The sequence below is a fragment of the Mustela nigripes genome, chromosome 12, assembly GCF_022355385.1.
Source record: "Mustela nigripes isolate SB6536 chromosome 12, MUSNIG.SB6536, whole genome shotgun sequence".
Lineage (NCBI taxonomy): Eukaryota > Metazoa > Chordata > Mammalia > Carnivora > Mustelidae > Mustela > Mustela nigripes.
This window is the reverse complement of record NC_081568.1, coordinates 130513812-130529295: the sequence shown is the minus strand read 5'-3', so window position 1 is coordinate 130529295 and position 15484 is coordinate 130513812. Positions and strand designations below refer to the sequence as shown.

The following is a 15484-nucleotide window of genomic DNA, read 5'->3' as shown; positions in this document are numbered from 1 at the left end:
CCCAAATTTTAAAAAAATTGTTTTATAGTCACTTTTTAATAATTATATTACCTGGTACCATAATCCACAACTACCCAATCTTTTGCAGTTCCTGTGATAGCATCATGATGTTGAAACAGTCCCAAATTTCTTCTGGCTTCTGTCAGTGTCATGTAATGGGATGATGAAAGAAATTTACTTATCTTGTATTTCTGAGCTTGTTTCAGGGCGAAATAGTAAAGAATTTCAGCAGCCCTAATTGCATAAAATAGTCATTAATTCTTATTTCAAAACAAACATTTACTATTTAAATATGTGGTACTGATACATTTTCAAATGCAGTTTTTTGAAAATCCAAGACTAGCACAATTTGTAAAAAAGATATTGATAATAAACCTTCCTATAAAACCATCAAGATAGCCATCTAATATATATATATATAAATTAACTAATATATATAAGTTATCAATTATAATATATATATATAAATTATCAATCATCAGAGAACATCATGTCTAAATTGATAAAATTGATAAAAGGGCCCTTGTTCCAGATGGTCCTGGAAAAAAGCCAGTAGCCACTGGCAGCAAGATAGGTTTACTTCTGTATAATATAGTGAAAAAAAAAAATAGCTCCACCCAGCAGTAAGAAGTAGATAATGGTTTCTGTCCTTTCTTCTCTCCAAGATCGACACAGACACGTACCAGGAACTTCATCACCAGAAAGCCATTCACTCTCACATATGTACATTAAAGGAGAGATGGCGCAGAAATGGTCACGCGAGTGGGAGACTAACAATGAAGGAGAGTCAGAAAGCGATGGCCTGACAGCTCAGTAACAATGGCTAGTCTCCAGGCTGAATAAAAACATTCAACAACTGGAGGGAATGGAACAATAAACTGAAAGGTGATAAAACATATGCTGTTGTTTCTTGTTTATTTTAAAGAAGAAAATACTTTGGCTTAAGAGTAGTTTGTGAGCAAGAATATGTGGACTTCTCATTTTCATGCTTTATTTTTTTCATCAGAGGGTATGGTTCAAGGCAGGTTTCAAAAGAAGTCTTTAAAAAGAGATAATGGCTTGGAGTGCCTGGGTGGCTCAGTGGGTAAAAGCCTCCTGCCTTCAGCTCAGGTATGATCCCAGGGTCCTGGGATCGAGCCTCACATCAGGCTCTCTGCTCAACAGGGAACCTGCTTTCTCCCCTCTCTCTGCCTACTTGTGATCTCTGTCTGTCAAATAAATAAGTAAAATATTTTTTAAAAAATTTCTTTACATTTTGAAATAATTAAAGCATACTAAATAATTTCTGCCTTTAAATTCTAATCCTTCTAAAATTCATGGCAGGAGAAACACTAAATGTGAATTAAGGAAATTGCATATATATGTTCATCTATATCCAAAACACATATTCCTGGCTTTGTAAGGGTACATATACATACAGATATCCCAAAATATAAACATGGGATTTAAAAAATATTTTCTTCTTTATACTCCTCAATCCTATCCAAATGTTTTATAAATGAGCATTAAGATGAAATATCTTTTATCAAATGATAAACTTATTTTCAAATCAGTTGATTACATTTTGAAATTCATAATTATTATATAGCTTTCTGTTGTTTTAAAGCAAAATTTTCAAAATATATTATTACTTGCACTAAGTACTTCACCTTAAAATACATTCAATAAAGTAAGATTGAATCAATATTTATAACTCTTTGTCACTAAAAAAAAGTTGACACTAAAAAAATGCAGTGGTCCAAAAGAATCTCTATATTACTTAGTACTTTTTCTGTTTTTAATCATAAGTAATTTAGAATAATGTAACAGATAATATTCTACCGGCCAAGAATGCATAAATCTTTATAATATAGAAATACTATTTTATTATAGATACAGTAACATGTATCCATCCAGCACATTTGTGAATATCCCCAAAACAGGCAAAGATCAGACTTTTGAAATAAAGATAATAGCACAGAAATAATAAAAATTAAAACAACAACAACACACTACTATACCAAAGTACAACTCTTGGAGAAATTCATGATCTTTATAAAAAGGTTTTCCAAAATGTACGGTTTCTACCAGTACTTAGAAGAATGTAGGTATGACATGCCTTTTATTTTTTTATCTTTATTAATTATTTTTATTAGCATATAATATACTATTTGCCCCAGAGGTACAGGTCTGTGACTCGTCAGGCTTACACACTTCACAGCACTCACACTGACTTTTTATTTTTAATACTAGGATTCATCATGAAAATTAATCATCATGAATTCATGATCTGAACTAAGCTGAAAGTGAACTTATGAAAATGAATTAACCTCCCAGGCTACATACATATAGATAGAAAGAACCCCAGAAGTCCCTGGGGTGGTTCATCTTTACTACAAAGCAACAAGACCCACTATAATAGCTACTAGCCACATGTGGTTATTTATACTTAAGCCAATTAAAATTAAAGGGAATTAAGAGCCCACACTGGTCACATTAAGCGCTCAACAGTTACACATGGCAAGTGGCTACCATACTGAACAGTACAGAAAGCAGAAACAGAAGATTTCCACCACGGCAGAAAGTTCTGTGGGCCAGTGACTCAAAGTTCTACTGGACAACGCTGGTTTAGAGCACTGTTGTTTTCTGCTGACTTTTTGCCTTCTCCCTGTCGCTGTTCTTTCTCAGCCAATCACTCTGCCGCTATTAGTTCTCATGTCTTTCAAGTTTTGCTCTTCTAAACAGAGAATCACACCTATAGAAATATGTTTCAAATAAATAAGAACTGAGGTGGAGCCTCTGGAGTTTTCCCCAATATAAAATACATTGGTTTTATATTATGTACGTTGAGGCCCACATTTTGGCCACGGAGAGACCCTATTTGTTCCTTGTAACCTTTGCTCATTTCCAACAATTTAGTCTGCCTGATTACTGACCTGCAGACACACATGACCATGCCGCTGGATATTATCACAGTGTGCAAACAATACAGTAATTAATTAGAAACATGTAAAACCTAAGATACAGGAGAAAGTCTAATCACATTAACTACTTTTCCTTTCAAAGCAAAAACCCATGTAATAATCTGATTCTGCACTGGAGACATATCTCTGATTGCATTAAAATTTCACAATTACATTAAACATTCTAATACAGCATAAATGTTGTATATTATGCAAAACTCTATGAAAAGGTGATCACATAAAAGAGGTGAATAATTGATGTAGCTATATAAACATAAATTTTGTACCTTAAATGGGATTCCAGTATCCTATCCATTCGTTTGTAAAAGGGTCTGGATGTAAAGTAGCCGCTCCAGTAATGATCGTCTCGGTCAGCGTAAGTGAAAAAATCTCCACTTAGAACAGGGAACATGGATTGGCTATTCTTCGTAATGGTTACATCTTCTTTATCCAGTGCATCAAAATAATCTGATAAAGTCCCAAACTGTATCTAATTTAAAAAAAAGGTGACACTTAAATTATTCATTCTCTACCTCAAAAATTACTTCTAGCTCTGAAAGGAAAAGTTAATAATAAATATTTAAGATGTGTTTCCAAGTTAGGATGAAAATCTAGCTCAGATTGTACAAAACTCAAGTGCAGGAAGAGAAATACACAGTAACTCTTTCACTTGCATCAGGTCCCAAACTAAAATGAAATAAAACTTACACACTTAAGAGGTTAGAAGTACTACTTAGATACACAAATCTGTGGGTCTGAAAATGCCTTACAAATCTCCAGAATTTCAAACTGTGTAAGGGTCAGGGAATAGAATAACTCAGAGATGAATAAAAGATGGGAAGCAGCAAAAATAAAACATTTACATAACAGTTTGGTTAACTGTTAAGTATTTTCCTATGTCATATGCACAAATACTCCCCTGGCCTCCCCGTGCCCCTAGTTTGAGGTCTCATGAGGGAGACTTTAAGAACAGCAGGTCATTAAAAAAATGGACTTTCTCTACCAGCAGGTAACATTGAATAGAAGTAAAACACAAAGAGTGACAAGAACTGCACGGTTGACTGCTCAAATGAAAAGGTCTTTTGACTAATGATTTAAATTACCAGAACATAAATCCATTTTTATGAGCCCAAGCTATTCCATAAATCAAAGGAAAAAGGAAGTATTATACCAGACCATGTAAACAGATATTGAAAGGCAGTGTTTTTAGAGAAAAACAGAGAATTTAAAAGGGAATTTTTCTTTGAAGAACGGTAAGATGCTGTTTTTGCTGTTTCTTACCACACACACACACACACACACACACACACACACACACACACAGAAAGCTATTTTTATTCAATGTGGCAGAAAAATAGTTAAGAGTAATTAAAAAACAGTGAGTAGTGCTCTCAAAGAGTCGCTAAGAACAGCACAGAACCTGGATCCAGAAAGCATGGGTTTGAATTCCATCTCTACCCCTTACTTAATATGTGGTTTTGAGCATGTTATATATATTGTGTTTGTGTTACAGCTAATAGGTTTCTAAGTAAAATGCTTTGAAACACAACTGGGAAATAACAGTCTGAGTTTTAGTTACCACTTTTCTATTGCAAAGGCAAAATTTCAGCTGGAAACACAACTGATATTATTAGTATGACAAATCTAAGTTATCATCATGCACCTGTGACACAATACATTTTATAACAGCAAAATAGACGATTATTTCTAAATCCTTATGTTTATATCACAGAAAAGCAATTTTCAATAGTATTACCTAGTCTTGTCTGGGCTTCACCAAACACTATGTATCGTGGGCAAGTTAATCTATTTGGGTCTCAGTTTCCTCATCTATAACGGGGATGATCATAGTACCTATCGGAAAATGTTCAGAGAATTAAAAAAGTTAACTAAGGTGAAGCACTTTGAAAAATTAATAGCAGGGGCGCCTGGATGGCTCAGTGAGCTAAGCATCTAACTCCTGATTTCAGCTCAGGTCATGATCTCAAGGTCATAAGATTGAGCCCTACATGGGGCTCTGAATTGGGCATGGAGCCTTCTTAAAAGTCTCTCCCTCTGCCCATTCCCCCACACCCCGCCAAGCATACGCTCTCCCTTTCTCTCTTAAATAAAAAAAAGTTAATAGCAAATAGTAAGTAACTCAAAAATTCAGTGTTATTTATTATTCGCCTAACACATTCTAAAAAGCAGAATTAAGTGTGTGTGTACAATCATGAGGGTCACAAATACAAAGAAATACAGCATTAACTTCAGGCCCAGAGGGTACAGATAAGCTCAGGGAAGTATACTGATAAAAGTAACAAAATATTCAGCAATCTAAATTCCTGGGCCTCATTTTCTCATCTATATAGAAAAGGAATTTCTATAACAAAAATCCCCTTCAGTTTCAGATTTTAGGGAACTGTGGCATGCCACAGAGTCAATATTAACAACAAAGTATATTCTTTTAAAATATTTTAATTAATTTTTGGTATTAGCCAAGATGAAAGTATTTCCTTCTTAGCTATTTCCTGGGCAAAGTTTATGTAAGTGGTGGACTGGTTGGTCTTCTCACAAACTTGACTCAGTCTCAAAGAATTGATATATAATCCTGTATGTATGTGTGTGTGTGTGTGTGTATACACACACACACACACACATACACACACACACATATATATCCTGTATATATAATTTCTAGTCTCTTGGTAGCTCAAATAAAGTACATATTCCAAATAACAGAAAAAGTAAATTTTTTTACATTAAAAGGCAAACAAATTATATTTTTAATATAACCTTATTCTTAAACATAATCAAATTTCTCTATCAGAACAACATACGAGGAAAAAAGTACATAAACTGTTAAATAAGTGATGACCAATGGCAAACTAACCGTCTTGACTAGTACAATGTCAATTTTTTAGCCATCTAAATTCAATTGCTTGCTTTTGTTTTTCTTTTCATCAAAAGAAAATAATCATAAATTGAGGCTTCTGGCTTGGATGAAATAACGTCAAACATCCTGCAGAGAACAGATATAACTATACAAACCACAGAAAGAAAAAAAGCTTTTGTTTGAAGGTATGTAAGGGTAATCAAACCAGCAAACATGTGACAAAAATTCCATAAAAGAAGGGACCACATGAAGGTTACTGGGTACAAGGCTAGAAGGCAAAAGTCAACTGTATTTTTATATGTGGAATATACCACGATAATGGATGGCCTAATGTTTGTAAGAAAGTTAACTGCACTAAAATTGATCTATTGGTTCAATGCAATCCCAACTAAAATTCCAACTTTTGGGGGGGTAGAACTTTAAAAGTTGATCTTAAACCTATATAGAACTATAAAGAAAACCAATGCAATCTTGAGAAGGAAACAAATTAAAAGACTTAAGCTATCATTAATATCCATTCTAAAACCACACTATTTAAAACAATATGAGATTAGTCAAACAGACAAATTGAATAGAGTCTACACAAGATCCACAGAAATAGTTTCACTAATAATTAATGACAAATATGGTGCTACGGTAAATTAGGCACACTGGTCTTTTCAATAAATGGTGGTAGATATCCATATGGGCAAAATGGAACTTGATCCCTATCTTCATACAATTCACAAAAAAATCAATTCCAAATAGATTGCAGACCTAAATATTGAAGGTAAAATAATAAAGCTTCTGGAAGACAGCTTCATAAAAAGCGTATTTTCATGACTATGCAGTATAAACAAAAATTCTTAAGCAGAACATGACAAGCATTAACCATAAAGGAAAATACTGTTAACTTAGATTTAACTAAAACAAAGAATTCATGTTTATTAAAAGACAGCTTTAAGAAAGAAATTTAAAAACAGGCTTACATAGTGGGAGACAGTATTTGCATAACTTTTATCTGAAGAAAGACTCAAACCAAAATATATAAAAGAGCTATAAATGGTACAAAAAGACAACCCAATTTAAGGAAAAGTCATCAAAAACTTTAAATAGTCACTTCACAAACAGCAATAAACTTATGAAAAGATGTTCAACTCATTAACCAACATGGAAATATAAAATAAAACCATCACATCAATCATAAAAAAAATTTTTAAAAAAATCCTTACAATAAAAAATGTCAGTAAGGAAGAACAGCAACTGAAATTGTCATGCAGCACAAGGACTAGCGCATCTATTTTGGGATGCCATTTGGAAATATCTACTGAAGTTGAACACGTGCATCCTCAATGATCAAACAGTCCCATCCCATTTTATACCCACATAAATTCACATACATATATATAAATACATTCACAATATTCAAAATGGCCTTATTTGTAATAGATAAAAACCGGAAACAACCCAAATGTCCATTAATAATAGAATGGACAAATTGTGACATATCAAATGGAAACTAAAGATAATATACAGTATTAAAAAGGAATATATTATGGGGTGCCTGGGTGGCTCAGTGGGTTAAGCATCTGACTCTTGATCTTGGTTCAGGTCATGATCATGGCGTGCTGAGACTGAGCTTCATGTTGGGCTCTGTACTCAGCGCAAAGTCTGCTTGAGAATCTCTTTCCTCTCCGTCTGTCCCTCCCCCTGCTCGTGTTCCCCCCTCCACTAAAATAAATAAATAAAATCTTTTTAAAAAATGAATATACTGCTATATGCACCACAGATGAATCTCACGAACACTAAGTAGAGCAGAGAAAGGCGGACACAAAGGAACACACTTAAGATTGCCTTCTTAGATCATTTCAAAAGAAAACTACTACTCACAATGAGAAAAGGGAAAATAAGGTTACTTCTGTAAGATTTGGCAATGATTTGAAGGACATCTAAGGGACTCTTTTGGGATGCCATAAATGCTGGAGGTGGTTACATGGGGGTTTTTAAACTTGAAAAATTCTCTGTACACTTCTGGTTTGTGCATATCTCCTATGTATGGGATGCTTATAATTCATATAATCAAAAAGTAACTTTATTTTTTATTATGTTACGTTAGTAACCATACAGTACGTCATTAATTTTTGATGTATTGTTCCGTGATTCATTGTTCACATATAACATCCAATGCTCCATGCAATATATGCCCATCTTAATACCCATCACTGGGCCAACCCATTCCCCCACCCCTGTCCCCTCTAAACCCTCAGTAAAAACTGCCCTATTGGGCAAAGAAGGAAATAGGTAAAATACAAAAATCAGGACTTTAATTTTTTAAAATCAGTGGTAGCTCCTTTTGTGGATCTCAAAATCATTCACTAGGAAGATGTATTTAGGGATAAAATACCCCATCTATATATTCCATCCCCTAAGCAAATGTTTGTTTATCAGCTTTACCTTTGAGGAGATTAAACAGATAATTTAAACATAGACCTGATGCATTGAGTTCATAATCTGGCAGAAGTTCAGTTGTTAAGTATCTTGAATACACTTGGCATCTTATTTAAGTTTATTTAACTATTTGATATTATTTACATTTACTTAATAAACTTGAATTATCCCAACATAAAATGTGGCCTATCATCAGCTTTCTAACCTCCTAAACAGTAACATCTCTTCTTTTCTATAGTATTTCCATAGATATTCTACTGTCTTATAGGTTAGTTTGTGACTATAATAAACACATTGGGTAATTTTCTTATATAGGGTCTAAGAAAGTTTGAATCCTGACTCATGAAACATACGCTAAGAAAAAATTGCCTGTATGTGATCAGGAAAACCTGAATCTATCTGGATACATGATAATATGAATTATTGTTAATTTTTTAGATATAATAATGGATTATTGTATTTTTAAATAGAGTCCTCATAATTTGTAAGTAGTGAAATGGTTACAGATGAAACTAAATGACTACTATTCCCTCCAAAATAATCCCCAGGAGAGGGTGAGAGAGGACAGTGAGTCACAGCTGAAGAGAAAGTGACCTTGAGTTGATCAATGTGGTAGCTGAACTATGGATATGGGAAAGCAGGATTCAGAGGATGGGTACTTTAGTTGTTTTCATAACTTTACAGTACATTTGAAAATTTCCAACCCGGGGGGTGGGTGTGGGGGAAGAAGAAGAGCTACAGACAAATTATTAATTTTGGAAGTCTTCTCAACCAAGAAAAATGCTAGTGTATTCTCTGGACACAAGATATTCATTTGCAAAATTTATGACATGTTCATCTGTATCTGCCCCTCACACTACTAAATCACAAGGATGCAACTGTCACAGAGAAACAAACTTTCAATGCTGGTAGAAAAACAGAACATCACTGAAAAATAAAGACGACAACTTAGCAGGTACATATTGACAACTACATAAAAGTAACATCTCTTTAATGCTGTAGGAATGGGAGCAAGGGACAACTTCAGAAATGCAGCTATAGTACTAGATAATTTTCCTGTTTAAGAACTACCCTCTTACATAAGGACTACATATACTAGGAATTATTGGGAGATGGGATAAAGAAACAAAGGCTATTCTGTTTTAGCCTCATTTAATAATGAAGGCTCGACTTCAAATATAGTATCATAATTAAATATTTTCAAATTACCTTAACATTATACTCAGAATGAGAATTCATGTAATCAAAAAGCAGCTGATAATTCTTATACTGATGATCCCATTCTGTACGTTCAGAGTAGCGAAAATCATCTCCTAGTGGGGCCAGGACAACCGTAGTACGAAAGAGTTTTGACTTTTTTCGGTACTGATCTAGAAGCATCTCAGCCCTACAAAAGAGAAAGGGAAAATAAGAGTAATATTACGAAAAGGACAAGAGGGCAACTCATTAAAAAGTGTATTATGTTAAAAGAAATTGTTATATATTCTTCCTATATTCTAGATTAGTATGATTTATAAGGCAAATTTTTAAAAAACTACTAACTAATTTTCATTATCCATTTAAAATATTCCTGGGGCGCCTGGTCAGCTCAGTGGGTTAAGTCTCTGTCTTCAGCTCAGGTCATGTTCTCAGGGTCCTGGGATCAAGCCCCGCATTGGGCTCTCTGTTCAGCAGGGAGCCTGCTTCCCCTTTCTCCCTGTCTGCCTCTCTGCCTACTTGGGATCACTTTCTGTCAAATAAATAAATAAAAATAAAATCTTTAAAATATTCCTAGATTCTGGGGTGCCTGGGTGGCACAGTTGGTTGAGCATCCACGCTCTTGGTTTTAGCTTGGGTCGTGATCTTAGGGTCATGAAATCAAGCTCTGCATTGGGTCCTGCACTCAGCTCAGAGTCAACTTGGGACTCTCTCTTCCTCTGCCCCCCACTGCTTTCTCTCTCTCTAAAATGGATAAATAAATCTTTTAAAAAACATATTCATAGGGGCGCCTGGGTGGCTCAGTGGGTTAAAGCCTCTGCCTTCGGCTCGGGTCATGATCCCAGAGTCCTGGGATTAAGCCCTGCATCAGGCTCTCTGCTCAGCAGGAAGCCTGCTTCCTCTTCTCTCTCTGTCTGCTTCTCTGCCTACTTGTGATCACTGTCTGTCAAATAAATAAATAAAATCTTTAAAAAAATATATACTCATAAATTCTTACCAGAGGGAAAACCCCGCAGTTTCCAATAGATTATCCTTAGAGAACTAAAGTCACGTATGAACTTTGGCATATAATAATTGGGAACATCAATAGCCTCCTGAAGCCCAGCCATACACACTGGATCCCAGACTGTCCGTGTTTTAAAATAAGTCAGTCCAAGAAGACAATAAGGAGTTCTTACCTATATAAACTTTGAAGCTGGCTTTGACTTAAGGCCCCTTTCTCTAATTTGATCTAAACTTGCCTGATTAAACATAACAAAAGTAATAGTTTGAATGAAACGGATTACAGAACCTCATTTCCTCTTCAAAAGGAAGAAAAGCAACTCACTTAACACCTGCCATTAATAAACTGGGTATCTGTCACAGTGTCCTTCCCAGTGCTGATCAACAGATAAAGCTTTGAAGTTGAATTAGCTTTTTTGATTTCTACCTCCCACAGATCTAACCCACAAGTCTAAAGGTCAGCTAAATACTAAATGTGCTGATGTGCTTTTATATTTCGTATTCTTGTATTCTGCAGAAAACCTTTGGGGTTGAACTGCTGAGTACTGAATTGGGGCACCATTTCAGCAAGTCTAGGAATACAAACTATTTAAGAGGAACGGCTTACAAAAATGAAATTAAATAAGCAGATGAACTCACAGTAGTTCTCTATGTAATGCCACGCTTAAGAAATTAGTGATGACTAATGTGCTTTTTACCCAATATTCCAATTTTCATGTCAAGGGCTATTGAGAAGTTCCAATTCACGATATAAAAACTTATGAAAGAAACTCAAAAGAACATCAATAATGGAAAGAAGTATTTTATAGAATTAAAAACATTTAAATTTAGAATCTCACATGATCTTTTTATACTGATGGTCTCTGAAACTGCCTTGCAATATTAAATTATTAGCAAAATTCAATAACTTGGTGAGTAAAATATAACCATACTGTTCTGATATAACATAGTTTTCTGAGATTAGCATTCGGTAGAGTACTCAACTGTTGCTAATATTTTACTAATATTCCACACTTACCAAAAATAACTTTGGATTATTATTTATAATTAAAAAACACATGTCTAATGAAACTAATCAAATAGAAAGATAAATAAGAGAAAAATAAATGAGAGAGTAAACTGAACATAGAAATCATGGATAGAAGTATACTCAATCAGATCCCCCTAGGCAACCAGCATAGAAAAGGATAAGTGATCATTTAAGTGAATGCCGAGGTTTACTACTAGATACATCATATCTTGTGTGTATATGCATAAGACACATAAGAGGAAAGAAATCACAAACATTAAATGTGACTTTTCCATTCAGCATCTGTCCTAATTCCCAAGCTCCTGCAAGAAGGTGTCAACACTGGCAAAGCCAAGAGACCAATCTATACTACCTGGTAGAGAGTGGATATTCACAAAATCTATGGTACACTAACGCCAAATGAATTGACCAATATCACATTTGAAGATGTGTAGCAGCAATCTGCTCTTTATTTCTACCAGGTTAGAAATGTCAACTTAACTAGAACCAAGAAAAAAGAAAAAATTCCCTAGAATATCCTATATCATGTGACATGTAAATCACCATTATATGTAAAATATACTGTATGAGAACAAACATTCAACTTGATAAAGAATGGTAATTCTTTATTTGTGAAGTAGAGGAACCTGTAAATTATAGTTAAATTTCATTTTCTTTAGGGTATTAAAAATCAAGTGCCACTAGGCTGGAATGCATGGTTTTGATCTCCATTCATCACAAAGTAAAAAGGAAGGTGATGTCTGGAATGTAAAGTAACCAGTAGAGTCAAGATTTCAAGACTTATAAGAAGTTTTTAAAAAAATCTACATAAGTATTAAATAGACTCTTTCATCTCCATGCCTCCAGGTGCCTGGAAACCACTTGCAGGTTCACTGGAAGTGACTGAGCACAAGGTCTGTTCCTGGGGGGCAATCTTTGATGTGTCAGATGGGACACAGCAAAAGGATTACACAAAATAGCTTTTTTCCCCAATAATGCACTTTAAACAGGTACTCTTAGCAGCACCCAAGAAAGAAAAGGTGCACTGGGAGTTCCCAACTGAAGCATCTGGTTACCTTCAAAGGAATTCCCTATCTCTGACCTCCTGAGCTACAGAACAGCTTATGCTGCCCAACTTTCTACCTTTTGCCACATAATACACTGGATTATTCTCCTCTCTCTAACTAACCTAATCCCAGAAAGCATGCTGCTCACTTTCCTCATTCATCTTTATTGCAGTAGGAACCAATAAAATGAAACCAAGCTGATCCCCAATCTTGGACAGTTTTTCAAAATAACTATGAAAGTCAGATTTTACTAGAAGGGCTGTATGGCTTCAAGAAGTCTGCTATGTTAAGATACTTTTGTGTGTGCTACAGTGAGAGGCTCACAATGGAGTATTTTATGGCTCAAGGACTGACTCAAGGCAGAGACTCAATTCACCTTCTCCTTCCACACATAGTTTTTAAAAAGCAATTTTTAAAATAAATAGACTTGACAGTGCATACTGCAAAGATTTTACTCTATCTAAATGGCTTTATCATTGTGCTTCGCAACCATGTGGGGTGTGGTTATGTGAGTACCATATTCTCATTTTGTTGGTCTGGAGATTTTTCGAAAGCTCCCTGGCTAAGTTGGGCAGCCATGCTTGGTAACTACTGACCTACCTCACCCCTGCCCATTTTAACCCTCCTATGGAAGGTAGAATGGCTGGCTGCTTCTTAGCAACTCACGTGAACATGGAGTTCCCAGAAACCATCAAACTTACAAATGGCAAAAAAACAAAAACAAAAACAAAAAAACAACCCACAATCAAAACCCACATAATTATTGTTATACAATTAATGTACACAATATGAGGAGTTTAAAAATATGCCTACATTTGTGTTACCATCATGTTACTGAAAATTTTTTAAGGATAACATGTATAAGAACCCAGGCAGAGTAGGTTTTCAGAAACCAGAAATTCTAGGGTCTTAAAAATAGAGTTAATGAAACTTGTGGTTTGCAGAATTTATGGCTGTCATCCTAGTTTAATTGTTTATTGTTCCTCCTCTAACTCTCAAAAATCTCCTCATGTGGATAATAAATAACACAATCGATCTAAAAAAAATAAAATAAAATAAAAGCCTGTATCATCTTTCTGCCAGACGTGAGTGGTTTATATTGCAACACAATGTTTTATTTAAAGGCATTATACACCAGTAATTTTTAAGTGAAGAAATTAAACTTTAAAAAGCACACAAATGAAAAGTATAGGTAACTTGGTATAATGAGATGCCTCCATCATGAACAGAATTTTCTTCTTTAAAAAGTGATTCATTCCTTTTTTATTTAAGAAAAGATCTTTAAGTATCAATATTCCTAATTAAAAATGGTCTGTGAGTCAAAAATATGAGAAAGATCGAAAGAGTGTATTCATCAGAGCCGGGCAGCATCCACTAATATTGAAATTGTATTAAAAGAACAGATAATTATACTCTTTATGTGTTCCATTTCAATAAACGTGTTTTTGCAGTTGGGTTGCTTTTCTTACTAATGTATACAATAGAGACCAGAAGTTTTATTATCAACGAAAGTATGTGAGATCAATGAAACACAGCAGAAGGCTTTTATAATGAAAGCAAAGGAGAGGGTAATAACAGAGTGTTATAGGTTCTCCACTGTATATTGATCAACTGTTGTTCATTTTCCATTAAGTTATAACACATAAAAGGCACAGTCAAAGCTCTGGCATTTTTAAGTTGCTTTAGATCTGGTTGAGTAACTACCTTGAGCGTGGATGACGTTGGCCACTAAACCCTTTAGCAAAGAGCAGCAGAGCTGCTGCTTTGTTCGAGAGGCTGTCTTTACGAAATGCATATTCTCATACCTCTTTTGGACATTTCCAAGATGTATTGTTTCTGGGGGGACTCCCCAGGGACAACCGAATCTGCCTCCGGGAAGCCGTTTAAAATCAAACTGGCAGCATATTTTAGGATCAGGTCCGCACGTATGAGGGATGTCATAGCTGTAGAAGGGCATCATGTGGCAAAAAATATCTGTGCCAGATCCCAGATCTAAAATAAAGAGCCAACAGACAAAACCTGGATTTATAAACTGTGTTTTCCCAAAACTGATCAAATTGCCAGTACTTTCTACATATATAATGCAAGCTCCACCCTAAATCCACAACATACTTGACTACTACCCGTACATAAGCCCCAGCTGCATTTAACGACCACCAGCCTAAAGGAAGAGACTCACATCTCAGTCTCTACCTCCTCTATCTCAACTGAGCAGAGACCCAACACGGACCAGCATTTGCTGGCCTGGAAAGATACAAACTGAACAGAAGCAAAACTTAATCACTGGCTCATCCAAAATTATGGGCTGTGTCCATCCCTGTGACCATCCCATATGGGCTGCCAGCTCCTTGCCACATCTGCCCCCATAGCAGTTATGGGACCCACTGAGAAAGACCATGACACTGGCTGCAGAGGAAAGGAGAGAAGAACAGAGGAAGAGAATAAAGGAGGGAGGTAGGGAGGCTTATGAAATGCCGGGCAAATTCCTATCTCTTTCTTGCTGTGAGAAGAAAGGGCCACTAGAGGAGTTCACAGTCTCCTCCATGTTCACCAATGAAGAGCCACTGGGACTTGTCACCAAGAAAGCAACACAGGACAAGGGAAAGTACTTCTTAAAACCAAAGAACAAACAAACAAACAAAAAAAACAAGGCAAACAAAAAATATACAGAAAGTGAGCACTGGTTCCTGATGTAGAACTGTCTGTAATTAAATCCTCAATGCCAGCAAGTATCCTTATCACTGCCCTTGAGAGGTCAGAAGCCTACCACCCAGTGATGGAAAGCTTAAACAAGGGTTAACAATTGTTACCTTTGTCGTCTCCTGATCTGTAAATACCACTCTCCCTTTATTTAAGTGTGGATTTCTACTTTTCAGCAGTGGGTTATGTACTGCTTTTATGACAAAGACAGACACAACAACAACAACGAAAAAAAAAGACAACACGCACGTTTGAAAAAATGAAA

At 35.3% G+C, this 15484-nt stretch overlaps 1 protein-coding gene across 1 annotated transcript in view; it reads right to left on the bottom strand.

Annotated features, from left to right (window-relative positions):
* MAN2A1 (mannosidase alpha class 2A member 1) overlaps positions 1-15484 on the bottom strand; it is a 168192-nt gene that overhangs the window by 82979 nt on the left and 69729 nt on the right. The window contains exons 7-10 of the mRNA XM_059418347.1: positions 14325-14511; positions 9454-9631; positions 3230-3432; positions 52-234 (exon numbers count right to left, since the gene is read on the bottom strand). Of these exons, the coding sequence (XP_059274330.1) occupies positions 52-234; positions 3230-3432; positions 9454-9631; positions 14325-14511 (751 nt within the window). The remainder of the gene's footprint in view (positions 1-51; positions 235-3229; positions 3433-9453; positions 9632-14324; positions 14512-15484) is intronic.